The sequence below is a fragment of the Limulus polyphemus genome, unplaced genomic scaffold (assembly GCF_000517525.1).
Source record: "Limulus polyphemus unplaced genomic scaffold, Limulus_polyphemus-2.1.2 Scaffold1247, whole genome shotgun sequence".
Classification (NCBI taxonomy): domain Eukaryota; kingdom Metazoa; phylum Arthropoda; class Merostomata; order Xiphosura; family Limulidae; genus Limulus; species Limulus polyphemus.
In genome coordinates, this window is record NW_013666857.1 from 102,979 (window position 1) to 120,082 (window position 17,104).

General features: G+C 33.5%; 1 protein-coding gene across 2 annotated transcripts in view; it reads right to left on the minus strand.

Moving 5' to 3' along the window:
• Positions 1 to 3,737: 3,737 nt before the first annotated feature.
• LOC106462779 (cAMP-dependent protein kinase type II regulatory subunit-like) overlaps positions 3,738 to 17,104 on the minus strand; it is a 103,420-nt gene continuing 90,053 nt past the window's right edge. For both annotated transcript variants that reach the window (XM_022390116.1, XM_022390117.1), the window contains exons 10-13: positions 14,307 to 14,372; positions 13,778 to 13,829; positions 8,458 to 8,526; positions 3,738 to 8,080 (exon numbers count right to left, since the gene is read on the minus strand). In XM_022390116.1, the coding sequence (XP_022245824.1) occupies positions 7,950 to 8,080; positions 8,458 to 8,526; positions 13,778 to 13,829; positions 14,307 to 14,372 (318 nt within the window). In that variant the 3' untranslated portion in view covers positions 3,738 to 7,949. The remainder of the gene's footprint in view (positions 8,081 to 8,457; positions 8,527 to 13,777; positions 13,830 to 14,306; positions 14,373 to 17,104) is intronic.

Here is a 17,104-nt window from a genome sequence, read left to right on the forward strand (position 1 = left end):
AGTTAAAAACTTTCTTGTCGACGCAGTGGTATGATACTATTCAGTTATGTCGGTCAATATCTAAAAACCCACTCGTCGACACATTTATATGGTATTGTCCAGTTACGTGGGTCAAAATTTATGGTCCTATACACTTAAGTCAGTCAATATTCAAAAGCAGACCCCACACATTATTGTTCAAGAGTTATATGGATAAAGAAACCGAAATGATTACTTCTACCACAACTACAGAATTAATGAATTTTATTTGTCCAACAAGTAAGAGGATTAAGCAAGGTACAAAAGAGTCCTTTCACGTCTGTCTGTACAATAAGGCAGGCTAAAAATAATTTTTACTGATGATGTATTTTTCGTTATAAAACTAAGATTTAGAAGTTGTTCTTTAGAGCTAAGTAATATATACAAACTATCTGCAAATTAGTACGATATGAAGCTTTTTGTTGTTAATATTTTTCAACCTCGTGATGTTGTGTTATATAAATAAAGAGTATTTCATTCGTGTATGAGTAAAGGCTAACTCGAATAAAAGTATTATGATAAAATGTTAATGACATATAATATAATTATGTGAGAAAAAAAAACAACTTGCGTGTTATCTCTCCAATGACTTTAAATAACACTGTAGATACCTTATGCAGATAAAATAATAGAACGTTGTAATTTCAGTGACTTTATAATACCAAAGTAAAAATCAAGACACACGGTAGTATTTCGTGTGGCCAAAACAATATGCAGGATGTACTGTGTGTTATTAACAGGAGTGATAGTTTATCAGTTTTCCACTTTCTGTAGCTCGGACTGTGGTAGTCCAAACTATCACATATTTTCATCGGATGTGCCATACTGGACTATTACTTCGCATACCAAATTTCAAGGCAATTCGTTAAGGTATACAGGAGATTCAAAATCTTCAATTTTGATTGAATTTCTTACAGTATTTTTCTTCGTATCGAAAATTTGGTCGAAATATGAGCCACATGTGCAAAGTCATTCAATAAAAGCCGCTCAGGCCCGGCATGGCCAGGTGGTTAGGGCGCTCGACTCACAATCTGTGGGTCGCGGGTTCGAATCCCTGTCACACCAAACATCCTCGCCCTTTCAGCCGTAGGGGCGTTATTATGTGACATTCAATCCCACTATTCGTTGGTAAAAGAGTAACCCAAGAGTTGGCGGTGGGTGGTGATGACTAGCTGCCTTCCCTCTAGTCTTACACTGCTAAATTAGGGATGGCTAGCGTAGATAGCCCTCGTGTAGTTTTGCACCAAATTTTAAACAAACCAACAAAAAGCCGCTCAAATTTGACCAAAATTATTGCGCATGCCTACGCTAAAAGTCTCGTGAGCTATTGGTCTAAAATTTTAATAGAGTTTCACCTAAGAGTAAAGGTGGACCGTTTTTAGTTTTTGTCATTCGGTTTAAAGACGGCTGATTTAGAGCAACAAAACTCTATGGTGAAAGCAGTGCAGATGAATATATATTGGTTAGGCCAAGCAAACTAGATTAACAGTTCAAGTTTTCAAAAGAATCATACGGGTGGACGGTTATTATTCATTGCCAACTTTTAAGCACAAATTTACTAATTGTATGAAATTCATCTTATTAAAGAATGTTTAGCGTCACGTGATATTAACGTAAATAATGATGCTTGATACTGCTGTACCAAGAGTATGTGGGTGATAACAAGAAAATGTTAATCTAGTTGCCATGGCGCTACTATGAAGGAAGTTATTAATATTGTTTTAGGGAATAAAAATTTCCACCGTATACTTTAAAGAATCTGGTTGGTTCTGTAAGTTATAGGTCTCTTCCGAATAATAGGGTTATGATCCTAAAGCTAATGATGGTTACATTCTAGTGTCATTTTCTTACTTGCTGTAGTTTTGTTGGTGTGTATTGACAAAAAGTCATAATATTTATGGCTAACTAATGAATGAATATTTGCTGTAAAATTATTATTATTAATGCTATAAGTGTAGCTACCAGTTTGGCCGCCAATTGTGATTTCATTCCCTTAAGTCGCACATTCAATCCTTTTTTAGCCACATTTTTTTTTCACACCTAAGGTGTTTTTGATGAGATATATTATCCACGTAAAGTGTCTAAACAATGTAAGCAGAATGACTTCAAAAACTAAAGTAAAGATATATTATGTATATAAAATAATGGAACGTTGTAGCCTGAATGAATTCAAATGCTGTAGAATGGATATATTCTGTACAAATTAGTGGAACGTTTGTAACTCAGATAATTTAAAAACACCACAATAAAGATATATTCTACACAAAAAAGTGCTTGAATGTTGTAAGTTGATTGACTTTACACATTATTGTCTATACAAATATTCTGTATATAAAATGTCGCCATTAGAAGGACTCCCTGTACAAAAAATACACACTTCTTGTAGACAAAGCGATATTTTTTCGGTTAATTATGAAAACAAAAATTATTTTGTGTTTAACCAGATTTTGCACAAGTGACTCTGTATCTCCATATTCTAGCAGATTTGTTCATGAACAGCACTGTCACATTAGAGACTGAATTCAAATTCAAAAAACAAAATACTTGATCGAACTTAGATGTTTTGTTGTAGTTAGAAGTACATTTTAAGCCTCGTTTTATAGAACCCAATACAGATAATTTGTATAAAAAAAGTTTTGTTTTTATTAACAGACATTTACTTATTTCTGCAGACAATGAGTGAAGAAGGTAGTTTAAACAAATAATAAAAAAGAAAAAAAATCGTTCTAACAAGTAATAAACGTGCTGCCATCTGTCGAAAAAAAAACGAAGAAAAGATTTAATGACTATTTTTGGACAAGGAGAGGGGGAGTTCACGTATAATCCATCCTCATTTCTTGCACACTGAAAATTAGTAGATTTCATTATAGCATATTAATTTGTATATGCATATTCTACAGGGTTTCACCTTTCTAGAAACAAGGATAGAACATCCTAATCTATTTACTGGATAAACACTCGTAACCTGGTTACAAGGGTTAACCTTCCTAGAAATTATAGTACAGATTAGTAACTTGGCAACAAGGGTTCGCCTTTCTAGAAACAGGGATACAGATTAGTAACCTGGATAGGGGTTTTGCCTTTCTAAAAACAGATGTACAGATCAGTAACTTGGCTACGAGGGTTTAACCTTTTAGAAACTGTTATACAATTATATCGTTCTGCAGGTAATTAGGCTGCAAGGATTTGCCTTTCAAGAAATATTTCTGAAACAAAAGAATTTTTTTTTATCTTTGTAAAATGACAACATCAGAGCACGGTATGTGATTAAAAAAAAACTTTAAAGACGTTGATGTAAAATATCCAAGTACGTTACAGTAATGTAACATAAAGTATGTTGATGATTTCTCTAAGTGACAAGATCTTGGAGGTGTAACAAGCGTGTCCAATCAAAACGCTTCAACCAGTATTTGATCTATTTTCCCCTCAGATTGCTATCAACGAGGTTATATTATGTCGGCAGAGTTTTTACATCTCTTGACGAGGTTACATTCGGTCGTCAGAGGTTTTCTATTTGCTGACTAGGCTACATTTGCTCGGCAGAGTTTTTACATCTGTTGAACCGCAGAAATCTTGAACCTCGTTGGGCTTTTGTTTAAAATTCAGCCTTGTTTGAAGTTTCGAATTAATATCAGCAACAGGCTACTATAATGGATTTACCGAGTATTCAAGCTTGCGATGTATCACATTCAACTCGTTATATACAACAATAACACACATTTTTCACTAAATTGAACAATATTTTAATTTTCAACATTGGTTATTAAGTACATATTTTTAACACCAACCATTCATTTACAATAAACTTCCGACAACTATGACATATCTGTTTACTCGTTATTATTGTATTATTAATGAACATTTGACTTAAACAGTCGTATAACTCCAACTTATTGGAAAATATGATTTGAAACGAAAAAAATGTTTTGAAGTTTTTTACTTGACACTTCAAATCGCTTGATCTAAGATATCTTATAACATTATTACCTTAGACTCACAATACGCTATTACTTTACTATGATTAGCAATATTCAAACAGGGGACGTTACGTTTGAGATTCCCCTGTCTCTTGTGAATCTTATAGTAAATAACAGTTACGCTGATTTAAAAATTTGTAGATAAGACAACGTAATAACGGCGTCTGTTTACCTGTCACATCATTCTAAAACATCTTTACACACAACAAAAATATCAAAAGATAGCCAAGTGAAATAATAGGATCAAAACTACAATGTGGTAAGGGTTAAAATATACCTTTGTAACAGCGGTAGCTACGAATGTAGGACCCACACAGAAGTCAGGATACTTGTTTTTTTGTTTCGGATATTCGCTGTAAAGATACTCAAGGGCTTTCTGCGCTAGCCGATTATAATTCTTGATCGATAGGTTAGATGAAAAGTAGTTAAGTCAACAACACCCTCTGCAAACTCGTTAGCTACTCTTGCGTGACTAAAGAGTGGGATTGGATCGTCACTTTTATCATGCTATAACAGCCCCAAACTGCGGAGCATGTTTTTTATATTGTCATTTGTAACGGGAAACGAACGTTAGACCTGCAGATCCACAGTCCGGCACTCTATAATCACTGTTCAACCAAGTATGGATACGCTGTAGGGTTTAACCTCTATTCGTAAGCCTAGAATATAAACATTAAGAGCAGATACTGGTAACCCAAGGCTACGACATATATTTCTTTATATTATTATGATTCATTTAAAGCAACATATTTTGGATGCCGGAGAATGTGGACTTGAGTTCCCATATACCATTTTCTTAAAGTTTTTCTTCTTCTAACCTGTAAAGCTTGCAAATAAAAATTCAATCTGATAGATAGTGTATTTTATCCCTTCAGAAAACTGGCTATCTTAATAGGTTACGTTTTACCGTTGAGAGGGTAACAGTAAAATAATATTGAAAAAAGCAGCTTGGTAAGTAATAATGACATAGACAAAATGATCCGGAAACATTTTTCATTGACATGACGTTTCGGACAGAACAATACCAATTATTATAACTTGAGTTTCCACTTTTTCTTTAAACATGTATTCTAATATCAATGTATTATTTTGATATAACGGAATAGAACTTTCAGTTCATTCCTAGGGTTACCAAATTTCCAGAGTTAAAAACTACGATATCTTTAAGTTTTTCATACGGAGTTACACTGTAACCGCTCTGAAATAGACTAAATCAGAGTAACACGTCTGATAACCTTATTTAGTCCACTTTTTTTCGGCTTTAAAGCACCTGATAAAAGTCGTTTTTCCTGAAACAATGGGATAATAACAAGTGTTTTTCAGTTCATATCAATATTACATTGTTTCATATATTTTGCAGGTGCCATGTTGTAATCTGTGCTTGAGCTTTATTTGTATGTCTCACACGTGAGACGCTTTTATTTATTTACTTATTTTTTTGGCGTTGTTGTATGAAAAGTTTAAAATCGTGGTGTTCTGTACAAGACATACCGACGCTATAATACTCCAACCTTCAAAATGCTACCCACCCCAAGTGGCTCAGCGGTAAGTTAAAGGGCTTATAACGCTAGAAATTGGGTTTCGATACCCGTGGTGGACACAACACAGATAGTTCATTGTGTAACTTTGTGCTTAACAAGAAACAAATAAAATTAAAAATGTTAACGAAGTGTAATAGACACTCTTGATAACTACATAGAAAACGAGTCACATGGGGCAGTCTAATACCTAAGTCTGACTACTGAACACAAAACAATATTTGTGTGTAATGATCTAATCCACTTCGCATACTACTATAATAACACAACAGAACTTCGGGTTGATGACAAGAAAATAATGTCAAATGACAACAAATCCTACAGTGCCCAGTTTGGAACAAAAACAAATACATCATTTTCTGAAAAGCTCAAAACGGACGTCAATATATCATTTACTGTCTAATTCAAAATATGCGTCAATAAACGCTTGCTAACAGCTTTACAACATGCATTAAATAGATTATTTTCTGACAGATTCATAGCAGTCATTAATGGATCTAACACAAAAATATAACAAGAAAAAATGAAGTTAGTGGAACACTTCTAGTCTCATTTTTCAAAAAAAAAATTATAAAAAATTGATAATGTAAATAAGAATATTCCTTGGTGAATAACAGTGAGCTCTCCTGGTTTCCGAATGTTTTTTGAATATATTAATTGAACATAAAATTTTGGATTAATGTATATCACCTTATTACGGACAGTTGGCGCTAGCTGATAGGTTCTGTTGTCTGTTGTTAATATATCTGTGTTAGTATGTAACAAGTTAGGATTCTGAATATTATAATTTTGACGCATATTAATTTGACGTTGATAATAATATTAATTAACCAGGGAACTGTTGTTTGTCAAGTCTCGTGTTCTTATTTTTGTCATTTAACAAAAATTAGCTTAAAGTTATTGTTTAGTACGGCTCGCATTTTTATTTCTTGTATTTCATGGATGTCAGAATATTGTAATTATTGTTATTGAAGATGCTTTATGTTACTTATCTTGTAAGTTCACATAGATGTTTTATGTTGAGTTATTGTGTTATCCTTATCTATTTCTGAAGTGTGTGTGTGTCTCATCTTCGGGTTCTGAGGCACTTGGTCTGTATTCGTCTATTCATGTTATTGAGAAGGGTTTTGTTTCAAGTCTTTTAATACTTTTTTTCAATGTTACAGTTTGAACGATAGGTGTATTTTTCTCCTTATTCAGATTACATTAATGTTTCTGTGTTACGCGTGTTTTGTTTTTTTTTTTTTTTTAATCAAATTGACGCAAGATTGGTGTGTTGTGGTTCGTTTCTGTTGTGATGTTTTGCTCTTCAGGGAAGATCTGCTAGAAGTAGTAATTATATAAGGGGTACTTATTTTCGTAAATTAGTTTAGGATTGATGTGATTTTTACGTATCCTCTTTAGTGGGGTTCCAATATAAATAGTTAGTTACGAGGTGTTTATTTTCCAACATTAGATGAATTTAAGGTTGCTTTTTTGTTGTATTCTATTTAATGAGGTTCCAATAAAAAATAATGTAGTTATAAGGTTTTTCTTTCCCGAGGTTAATTACATTTAGGATTGATGTGTTGTAATACACTTTATTCAGTGGGATTAGCTATAAATAGTGATTATGGAATATTTCTTAAATTAAGTAGACTTAGGACTGGAATGTTGTGATGACTTCTGTTTTCATTTCTTTAAATCCTAACATCGGTGAAACGTCTTTACATTTTAAAAGACGCTGCTCTGACCTACTTCTTAATTACTTCAAGTGATATTAAATAAACTTACAGACTAGCCAGGTGATAGAGAGTTGACCTTATTCATAGACTTCAGTATTAAGTAAGTCATTCTACCTGATATTAAACAGAAGTAACGGATTTGAAACTCGTGTAGGGAAACAGTAAAGTGGATCAGTTACTTCGAGGGGTCTAAAACGAAATAAGGTTTACACAGCTTCATATGTATTAACACAGAACTATAGGTTTGTCGACATTTAGCAAATCTGAACTAAACTCTTATCCTGTGAATACACAGTTTACCTATAAAATTAATTAGTAAATACAAATTTAAGAAACGTCCAGTGAACAATGTGCATAACAAATACCTGATTGATGGCAGAGGAAAGTACAAACGTAAAATATATATAAAGTGAATGCTTAAAAAGGAGTAATAAATCTATATTTATATTCACTGCAGACGCTTAACCAAATCTTCCTACACTAACCTTCATCTTCTTATTACTGTGCGTGTGGAAAGTGTAACATAAAAATGAGCGACAAATTACGACTATTCTGAGCAATACACCAAACACCTAACAGTATAGCATCAGGTTTAACAAAGCCCGTCTTTACAGTTCAGTAAAGATGAGAAGAATGTAGGAGCAAGGAGCAAGGAAGAAGAGGAGAGTTCATCATTCCCCGTTGAAGACAGCTCACCGCAGGTCGCTGATATCATTTTTCGATCCAAACACATTAATAAGTTGTTCTTCGTATTGATCAATGTTTCGTTTTATGATATCCATACAGGGTCCGAGCAGCCTCTCGAAGGCTAGAACATCCAGAACTTGAAATATAAAGAAATATTGTTTAAATTTGTTTAAGTTTGTAAATATTTGAGATATTTATAGAACATTAACGTAACTTTTAAGATGTTATTGTTTTTATTACAACACACTAATTCATTTGAGACACCTTTAGCTTAAAATCTAATTACTCCGATAATCAGAATGTGATATTTGACAAATCTCAGGATACTTCACTTGAAACTCCTTTAGTAATTCTGAATCAAGTAAACATATTAAGCACTTGTAAAGCAAGTAAAACAACAAACTGTTATATTCCGCTAAAGCTCGGTTATTTCACTTTCTCTTCTAATCAGAAAATAGTATATAAAGAAAGATTACACCAATTCAAGGTATTGTAAGTTACAGATATACTCACAAGCTAATCGAACACTTCCTATTGCGAAAGCGGATGCTGCTCGAGGCTTGTGGGTAACAAGGGCAAGCTCTGGAAGAAACAATTTCACCAGTAAAATCTTTATAAATCTCGTTTACTTTCCTTTTTTCAAGTAATGTGACTATTATTTGTCGTTTATGACGTCCAAGCATTTCGATACAATGTATTTTTTCATATTGTATTAATATTTGATTATATGAGTTTTTTATTACTTTTTTCTGTCTTTCAGATTGAAACGTTAATGTCTCGTCTGTTACTTGTTGTAAGTAGCTTAGTGCAATGGTTCTCAAACTGAGGGGCGAGTATAGTACCCTAGGATGGTGTAAGGAGGATCATGAAAGAAGTAATACGTCTAGTTACCGTATACTTTTTTCTGCATTTGTAAGATAAGGCAAAGATTACTGCTGACGTATTTTGACACAACAAAAACCTCTATGTAGCGCTGTTTGAGTAAAGTTTTTTTTCTTTAGTTTGTACATTAATGGACAAGTCTTTTTTCACCTGGTGTTGTAAGTCATTTATCAAGCCCTGGATTGAATTTCTGTGTTCCTATAAGCAAACGTGCCTTTCTTACTCATACGTAATCAAAATCTAACATTTATGATTAGAATCACATAAACTACAAATGTGTTTCCTTTCCCACGTTCCTCTTCATTTATCCATTTCGTACTCCACATCAGAAGTATGTAAAATTTGCTCTATTCTTTGTCTTACACAAGTCAATATCCAAAGGCTATATTATTTTCAATATCAGAAGTTGTCATTTGGGCTAGACGACGAGAGACAAAAGTTTTCTACTTGTAAGTAGAAAATATAGATCTGTAATGATATTTGTTTTTTTTTACTCCTAACTTATTTACGCGATGTTTATCACAAATGGATTTTCAATGCTTTGCCAGCTTTCGGCGTTTAAACTTTAACCTTTAAAGTATTATACAACATATATAATTGCAGAAAAAAAACCTTTGTCGCAACCAGTTCCTTTTAATGTTACCATAGATAAAGTTTAAATGCAGCTCTCTAATAAGGTCAAATTTTGGGTTTCGTTTTTCATGAATACCACACAAATGTCAACTTATTTGGCAGAAAGTCGCTGAATGCCTTCAACTCATCTAGTGTTTGACAGGAACCCTCTAGAGATTAAATATTCCATTAAGTCTTTACACATTATAACGTCTTTGTTCTATTTTGTCTGATGTGTAGGTATACAGACTAGATCCTTACTCCCTCATTTTATTACAGTCAGTTACAGGCTTTTGGGTTACCATGTACTTCAATTAGCCTTTCATATTAAGTTACTTACTCCCAACAAGAATCTTTAGGCTTACATTCATTTCCTGCATATTCTTATACACTTATATACTGTAAGCGAAAAAATTCATTAACAATTTTTATTTCATGGTCATGGAATCTTTTGGACTTACTACATGGTAATATTCATTGCCCAAGAAAGACCATAGTGAATACTTTTTAAATTTATGCTTCACGTATCTTCCAGAAGGAGATCAACATCAAACTTACCACCATATTCTTCCTGAAACTGGCTACTTACACCTCGAAACTTTGATGGCTCCATTAAATATTCCTGTACACCCACTTTCTGCACTCTCCTTTCTTTCTTTGTCGTTTATTTCTCCTATCCAGTCATTATATATGCATTATCAAACTTCTCTCATGGTTGAAGAAAGAGTATAACCCTCTGATGGTTTATCAACCAACGGGTTGGAATGAAATGATGATTAATAAAATGTTTTGTCTTTCATAGTACAGCCTAGCTGATGAATTCTCGTATTAAAGGAAATACTTCCTGGGCAGTGCCTTAGCTCAAAGGTTAAGCCTCATGCTTTCCAATGCTTCAACAGCTTTTCGCGTTTAAGTTGTAACTTTTAGCCTTATACTTCATATATAAGGCTAACTTTTTGGATATAAAACTTTGTCGGTTATTGAGACAAAGCATAGTATTTATATTCTTTGCCGAGTCTCCTTTTGTTATATTATTTATTAATTCGGTTCATTTAGTATCTTTATACTGTTTGGGTGTTAAACACTACATTGTTTATGTTCTTGGATGCACTGCTTATCGGCTGCGATCGACCTTCAGAACATAGCGGACCTACAGAGTTTGTCACATAGTCGTACTCAACCTACACAACATTTCTGATCTAGTACAAACACCAAGAAGTCAAAATCATCTAGTATTTCTTCCTTATAGGTTGCTTTAGCAGATACTGGTTAACTTATAGTTTCTTCTTCCACCATCTTCCATTCATCAACCTATGGTGCATGAACATCTCAGCCTCCTGTTTATTCACCTATCCTGTCACTAACTGCCACTTCTAATACAACCCCCTCTTTCTTGAACAACTCCACGTTAAACCCTCAAACAACTTCAGCTCCGTTCGATATTAGCCCTTCCTCGCCAAATTATGAATTATTGTTGCCTTACACTGACTTAAAATTCTACACCTCATATGCTCTTTACTAGGAGTTTTCCAAATACTGATTTCAGCAGATATCCTTCAAATTATGCCTAATCGAAACAGCGTTTTCTTCAAGACTCACAAGCCTAATCATTACGACATCTTTACCCATAAAATCTAATCTAAATTCTTGCACAACAAGCAGTAAGCTAGACACCCTTGCTACTAAAATCCAGCCCTCCTGACATCGATGTCCTATGTTGTCATGCGTAATACTTGGTATGAATCCCTTCATTAGTGAAGAAGACATGCTATATCAACTACATGAAGACAAGATCATAGTTCTTCAAGTGATGATACGTATTCGAAACTAAAAGAGGTTCACTTATATTGTTCATATATTGGATAATAACAGAGATGTCATAGATCATCTTCTGTTTCAAGGAACTTCCATTTTCAAACAGAGACATTGTGTAGAAACTTCCAGTTCGCTCCTTCCCAACCTTTATATTGTGAGAGTAATCTCAAGTATAACTCTCGTTCTAATCAGTTTGTTCTAATTGCAGTGGTCCTCATATCGCCCATCTTTGCACCCAATTGGACTCATCCCTTTTTGCTATACTTATCATTTTAATCACCCAACTTATAAATACTGGGGAAGGTCTATACTAACACCTGACGACCTCACTGCTGCTGTTCCCATCAGTACTACTGACCTGCTCACGCTGCCCTCAAACTATCTCACTTAGCCTCTCATATTAAAAGGTGTTCTTGAATTCATTACACTCACTTTACAAAACATACTATCCTTTCAGTGCTCATTTGTTTTGTAATAACACTTATTATGCAGAAGGGCAGTTGAGTTTTTCAACTGCACATGTAGGCCAATTATTACAGAATTAACACACACTTTCACTTCTGTCATTTTATGGACTCTGGATGACCAGATACCGTCGTGGCAGTTTTTGAAATTCCTGTTTCTCGACATCTGTTTTTTTTTTGTTGTTTTTTTTTGTTTGCAAACCAACCCTTTTTGGAACCGCGCCATGAAGATGATGAATATGCATACTCTCTGCACTAAATTCATCACCATCTGTATGCTTCAGCATTACGACATCTTTTTGAACGTACTACATGATAATATTCATCGCCCGAGGAAGGTCACACTTTCTACTGAACATCTTTTCAACTTATAATTCATGTCTCTTCTGAAGAAGGGCCCTGCCCATAATGGTGCTCCCTATCCAAACAAACCACTTTACATTATCCTTCCTGAAGTTGGCTTGTTTCTCCTACATGACCATTGTACATGCATCCTTTATCAAACTTTATGGCTGAAGAGAGGGAATAACCTTTGGATGGTCCACCAGCCTCCAGGCTGGGATGAAATGACCAACTAAATAAAAGCTAAAAAAATTATCTTTTACTGTCCAGCCCAACTGAAGAGTTCTGGCATTGGACAAAGGCCGTGGGCAGCAAATTCTTAGAGGCAAACTGTAGCCTTTAAATTATATTTTTCAGCCCTATGATAATGAACCCAAATTCAACAAATTAAAATAAATATGGTGGATAAAAGCATCTACAGGTTAGGTGATTTTTATCTTAAAAGTTAGGATTATTGGTTTCCAATGTTTCATCTGTTTTCGGCGTTTAAACTGTTACTTGTAAGTCTTATAAGTAATTTCTCACATAAAAGTTACATTACTGTATACTCAGATGCAGATCTGTTTGAACATGTGGCGCATTAATTTGGTTATATACATATATACTTAGACTAAGAAATAATGGCGTTTTAGATATTTTTTATTTGTGCGTATGATTTGGGAGTGGGGGAGGGATAAAGTACCATAAACAATTATAAAGGAGCCACTATCTAAACAGTTTGAGGACCACTTGTTTAGAGAATAAAATGATAACAAAAACAATTTCAAACATTCCATTTCACAAATGGTGAAGTAATGGTGAGCTAATCAAAAACACAGGCCTGCGAATTTAAACTTCATAAACGTTGTTTTGGTTTTAATAACGGATTTTCCATAATTAAGCAACGCAGACTTCGAAAATAATATTCATTTTTTCTATCACGTACTGGTTTTTTTTTAAATCGGGAAGAAAAAACATCTTATTATTTATTTACTACAATGGACATTTTTAATATTATGTTTGTTAAGAAAAATGCAAACAAACTGAAGAAAAGGGAAGAACATTGATGTCAAACAAATATGCATGAAATCTACTTCTTTTAGTTTCAAAACTACGTGTTGTAGTCTTTCTTTTATGTATTGCATTATGACGTTTTGTGAAAAATCTGTACGTGATGCAGAAAAATGGATATTTTTTAATTCAGCGTACAGAAATTACTGTTGAACATGTAAACATTTCAAGACAATAAAACCATCGCAGTCCTGTGTTATTTATTACAGAAGGAATTTGTCTCAGTTAGTTAGAGTTTCATCCATATGTGTTTGCTTACAAAGTTACTTTTTAACATTCATTAGGACCAAGCAATACTCTCAACGTATAATCTGAACAAACGTTTCTTAGATATAGAAAAAAAATAAGTATGTACTTTTTCACAAACTTGGTTTCTTTGGTTTATTTCTCTTGTTTGTAAATTTTCTTCACTGAATACTTTTAGTAATAATTTTGTTCTCAAATTTCAGAAAGGGGGGGGGTAGCGTAAACACGAGTAAAAAAATCTAAACAACTAAAAGTTTAGTAGTTTAAATACAAGCTTAAGTACCTTATCTTACGTATACTGAGCTAAAGGATTACTTTTTTTTTTACCAAGGGTCTTGACGAAATTATAGAAAAATCTAAGGCTTGTCTATAACTACAATAAATGAACTACAGAAAATGCAACTAATTTTGTTTCACCATACCTCCAAAATATTGTCCTTTAGTTAAACGTAACAGCTCTTTCTCTTCGTCTGACTATGAAAAATGTACAATTTCATATTAAACTGTACACTTTGTTGTAAATTTGATACAAAACAAAACATCACACTGTCTAGCTTATTCCATAATAGCAACCACTTTTTTTTATTTTGTACTAGCGCGATCAAATGATTCAAAATTATTTAGCTTCTTATGGGCATGTCTTATAATAAAATGCTGGATCTAAGGTATTCACAATTGACTCATAAACTCAAGAGTTATATTTCCTTGCTATATAAAGTTTAGAGTCGGCATCTTGCGTTGAAAAGTTTTAGAACTTACACCAACATTCTAGTGACAAGCTTAGCTGTATTAAAAGTTGAAATTACAAATAAACAAATTAAAAAAAAAACGTTTAACTTTCATCAAATTATTTCAAGTAACCTTTAACTTCTAAGAGTTCATGTGATATACGTTTTAACAAATCAAATTAAAATGAGTTTTTAAATTCAATAAAATAGTTTTGTTTCTTACGTCTGACTGCATGACGATTCGAACCATCCCTTCCTCCACAAAATACATCCCGTCAGCCACATCACCCTGGAAATAAAACAATAATAATGAAGTACAGGAAACACGTATAACTTGTTTACAAATGCAGGACATCATGTCACCCATCTAGTTGACTGATATCTCTCATATTCATCACGTGTTTATTTGAAAAATGTGTTAGATTACTGCTTAAACTGTTTATTGATAATTTATTAGACTTGTCGAAGCTTCAGTTTTCTTCATTACACATTCAAGCTGTCTCCAAACTTTTAATTTTTTAAAGTTAGGTTCCTCGACGTCAAATCTATATCAAGTTTGTTTATTTTAGGAATTTCGTGCAAAGTTACTCGAGGGCTATCTGCGCTAAACATCGTTAGTTTAGAAGTGATAGACTAGAAGGTAGACAGCTAGTCAAATCCACCCACCGCCAGCTCTTGGGCTACTCTTTTACCAATGAAAAGTTGATTTGACTCACACATTATATCACCCCCACGGTTGCAAGGGCAAGCATGTAGAGGGAATGGATCCGAACTCGCGATTCGAGGTTTGTGAGTCCAGTGCCCTAACCATCAGACCATGACAGGTCCGAAGTATCATAAAGGCATGACATAAAAAAGGGTTACTATAATATAGTTCTGTAAGACGATCGCATTTAGAACTGCAAATGTAGTTTCTTTGAAGTGGTGGCCAGTTTTGACTTGAAGTAATTGTGACCATGAAATAATAAACGCGGTGCAACAAATTATGAAATATTAATAATAACAGATCAAAGTTGAAGTAAAATTCATTAGTGTGTAGTTGTGTATATTTATATATAAAATTTGTATGTAAAGACCATAATCACCCTCGGTGGGTCAGAGGTTCACGAACTTATAACGCTAAATTAAAGTGCTTGTTCCCCGTGATGGGAAGAATGTAGATAGCCCGTTGTGTAGCTTTGCACGAAATAAAAGAAAGTAACACGATATTATAGTAACTTGTTTTCTTTGGCACCAGGGGTTTTCCTAGTGTGCAGTTAATCACAAATTGTGCACCTGTACAACTATTTGTGTAGTTGAAAATTTACTTATATAAATAAGTTAAATTGGATCGATATAAAAAAAAACATATTTGAATTACAAAATTCCATACCAGAAATGTTAAACATATGCGTTTACTAGGATATTTTTCATTTTTTTGGATCATTTGTTAGTAGGCCTGTATATACGAGGTGCAATAAAACGTCATGTATTAAAAATTATGAAGTTAAAATATTATTGTGCAGTTGAAAAGTATCCTTAGGAAAACTCTGTTTGTAACTTTAGCAGTGAAGTACTTTCATCCAAGTTTTGTGTACATCATAGCATTTAAAGCCATTGCTGAAATTTAAATAAACTTGTCATAAGACATTAGTGTTAGGCCTATTATATTTTTTAACACTACACTCTTTATCTAGTCCCTTAGAGATTTTCGAGAATTATAAAAGCGTATAATAATAGTATTCCAACTACACCATATTCGCCACTATTTCACTTTGTAAATGATTTCAAACGAACCAGATATTCCTTCCACGGTATTTTCCCCATCATCATCTGTTGGTTTCTCAACTGGGCAATGTTGTTGAACTAACCAGCTAAATTCTGGGCTTAATGATTAGTGATATACCTGAAGCAGTCAGTCCAGGAGGATTCTGCAGTCATAGTTGGTACAACACAGTGTTAACAGATGTAGGCTAGATGAATTCTCCTTTTCATTTTTTACAGTTAATGGTATGTTGGGTTGAAATTCTCAGATAGATGCAGAGAAAAAATTGGATGAGTCGGTTCTTACGTTTACAAATTCATTTTCCTGATATATTACTCAGTTATCGATGTCCGTTTATGACTCATTAATTTTGCTATTGTAATCTTTCCATACTCAATTGATCTATTTTTTGTATTTCATTGAGAACCTTTTGTATTTCACTGATATGCTTTTGTACCACTTCGATTTTGCTGTTATTATCTTTTTTGCACATCTTTAATAGCCTCTTCAGTTTTGTCTTCAATAGCAAATAAATACATTTTTGTTCTTAAGCCTTCTCTAAACTTTATGCCTTTCTTAACTTTTATCTCCTGCGTCTTGATCTTCTTTTAGGTCTTCCTTTAACTTCCCGTTTCTTCCTTCTAATTTCCTATCTCTTTCTTCTCGATCATCTTTTAATGTCCTCTTTCTTTCATGTTTTTCTTTCCAGTGTTTCCTAATCTCTGATTAACTAACTCCCTGTCTTTCTAACTCTCCAACCCACTCTATTTGGTGTTTTATACAATACTTGTTTTCCTCATACCTCCAGAAGATTCGAAACCTCACATCAGAATTAGACATTCAGAAAACTTCTAGAACGACACATGTCATCTAGCGAGCATCTAAATTAAATATTAAAAAATATTTCCTATAACGATGTTATTAGAATTTTTTAAAGGTTTTATCATATGATTTGTATTTTATTAAGGTCCCTGTAATAACCAAATCCATTTAAGCAAAAATTATTTGATGTATAAATAATTTAAAATATTATATTTGAAAAGCAAACGGATCCCATCGATAATTTTACAGCTTAATTAAAGAGCCAGATTTCGCAGAAGCTCAGTTATAGTCACCTTCGCTAAATATATACAAACTAATCACTCTAACTGCTTTTTAAGATTTCCACCGAACTCTGGAAACTTTTTTATTAGATCTTGTTCCGGCCCGGCATAGCCAGATGGTTAGGGCGCTCGACTCGCAATCTATGGGTTGCAGGTTCGAATCCCTATCACACT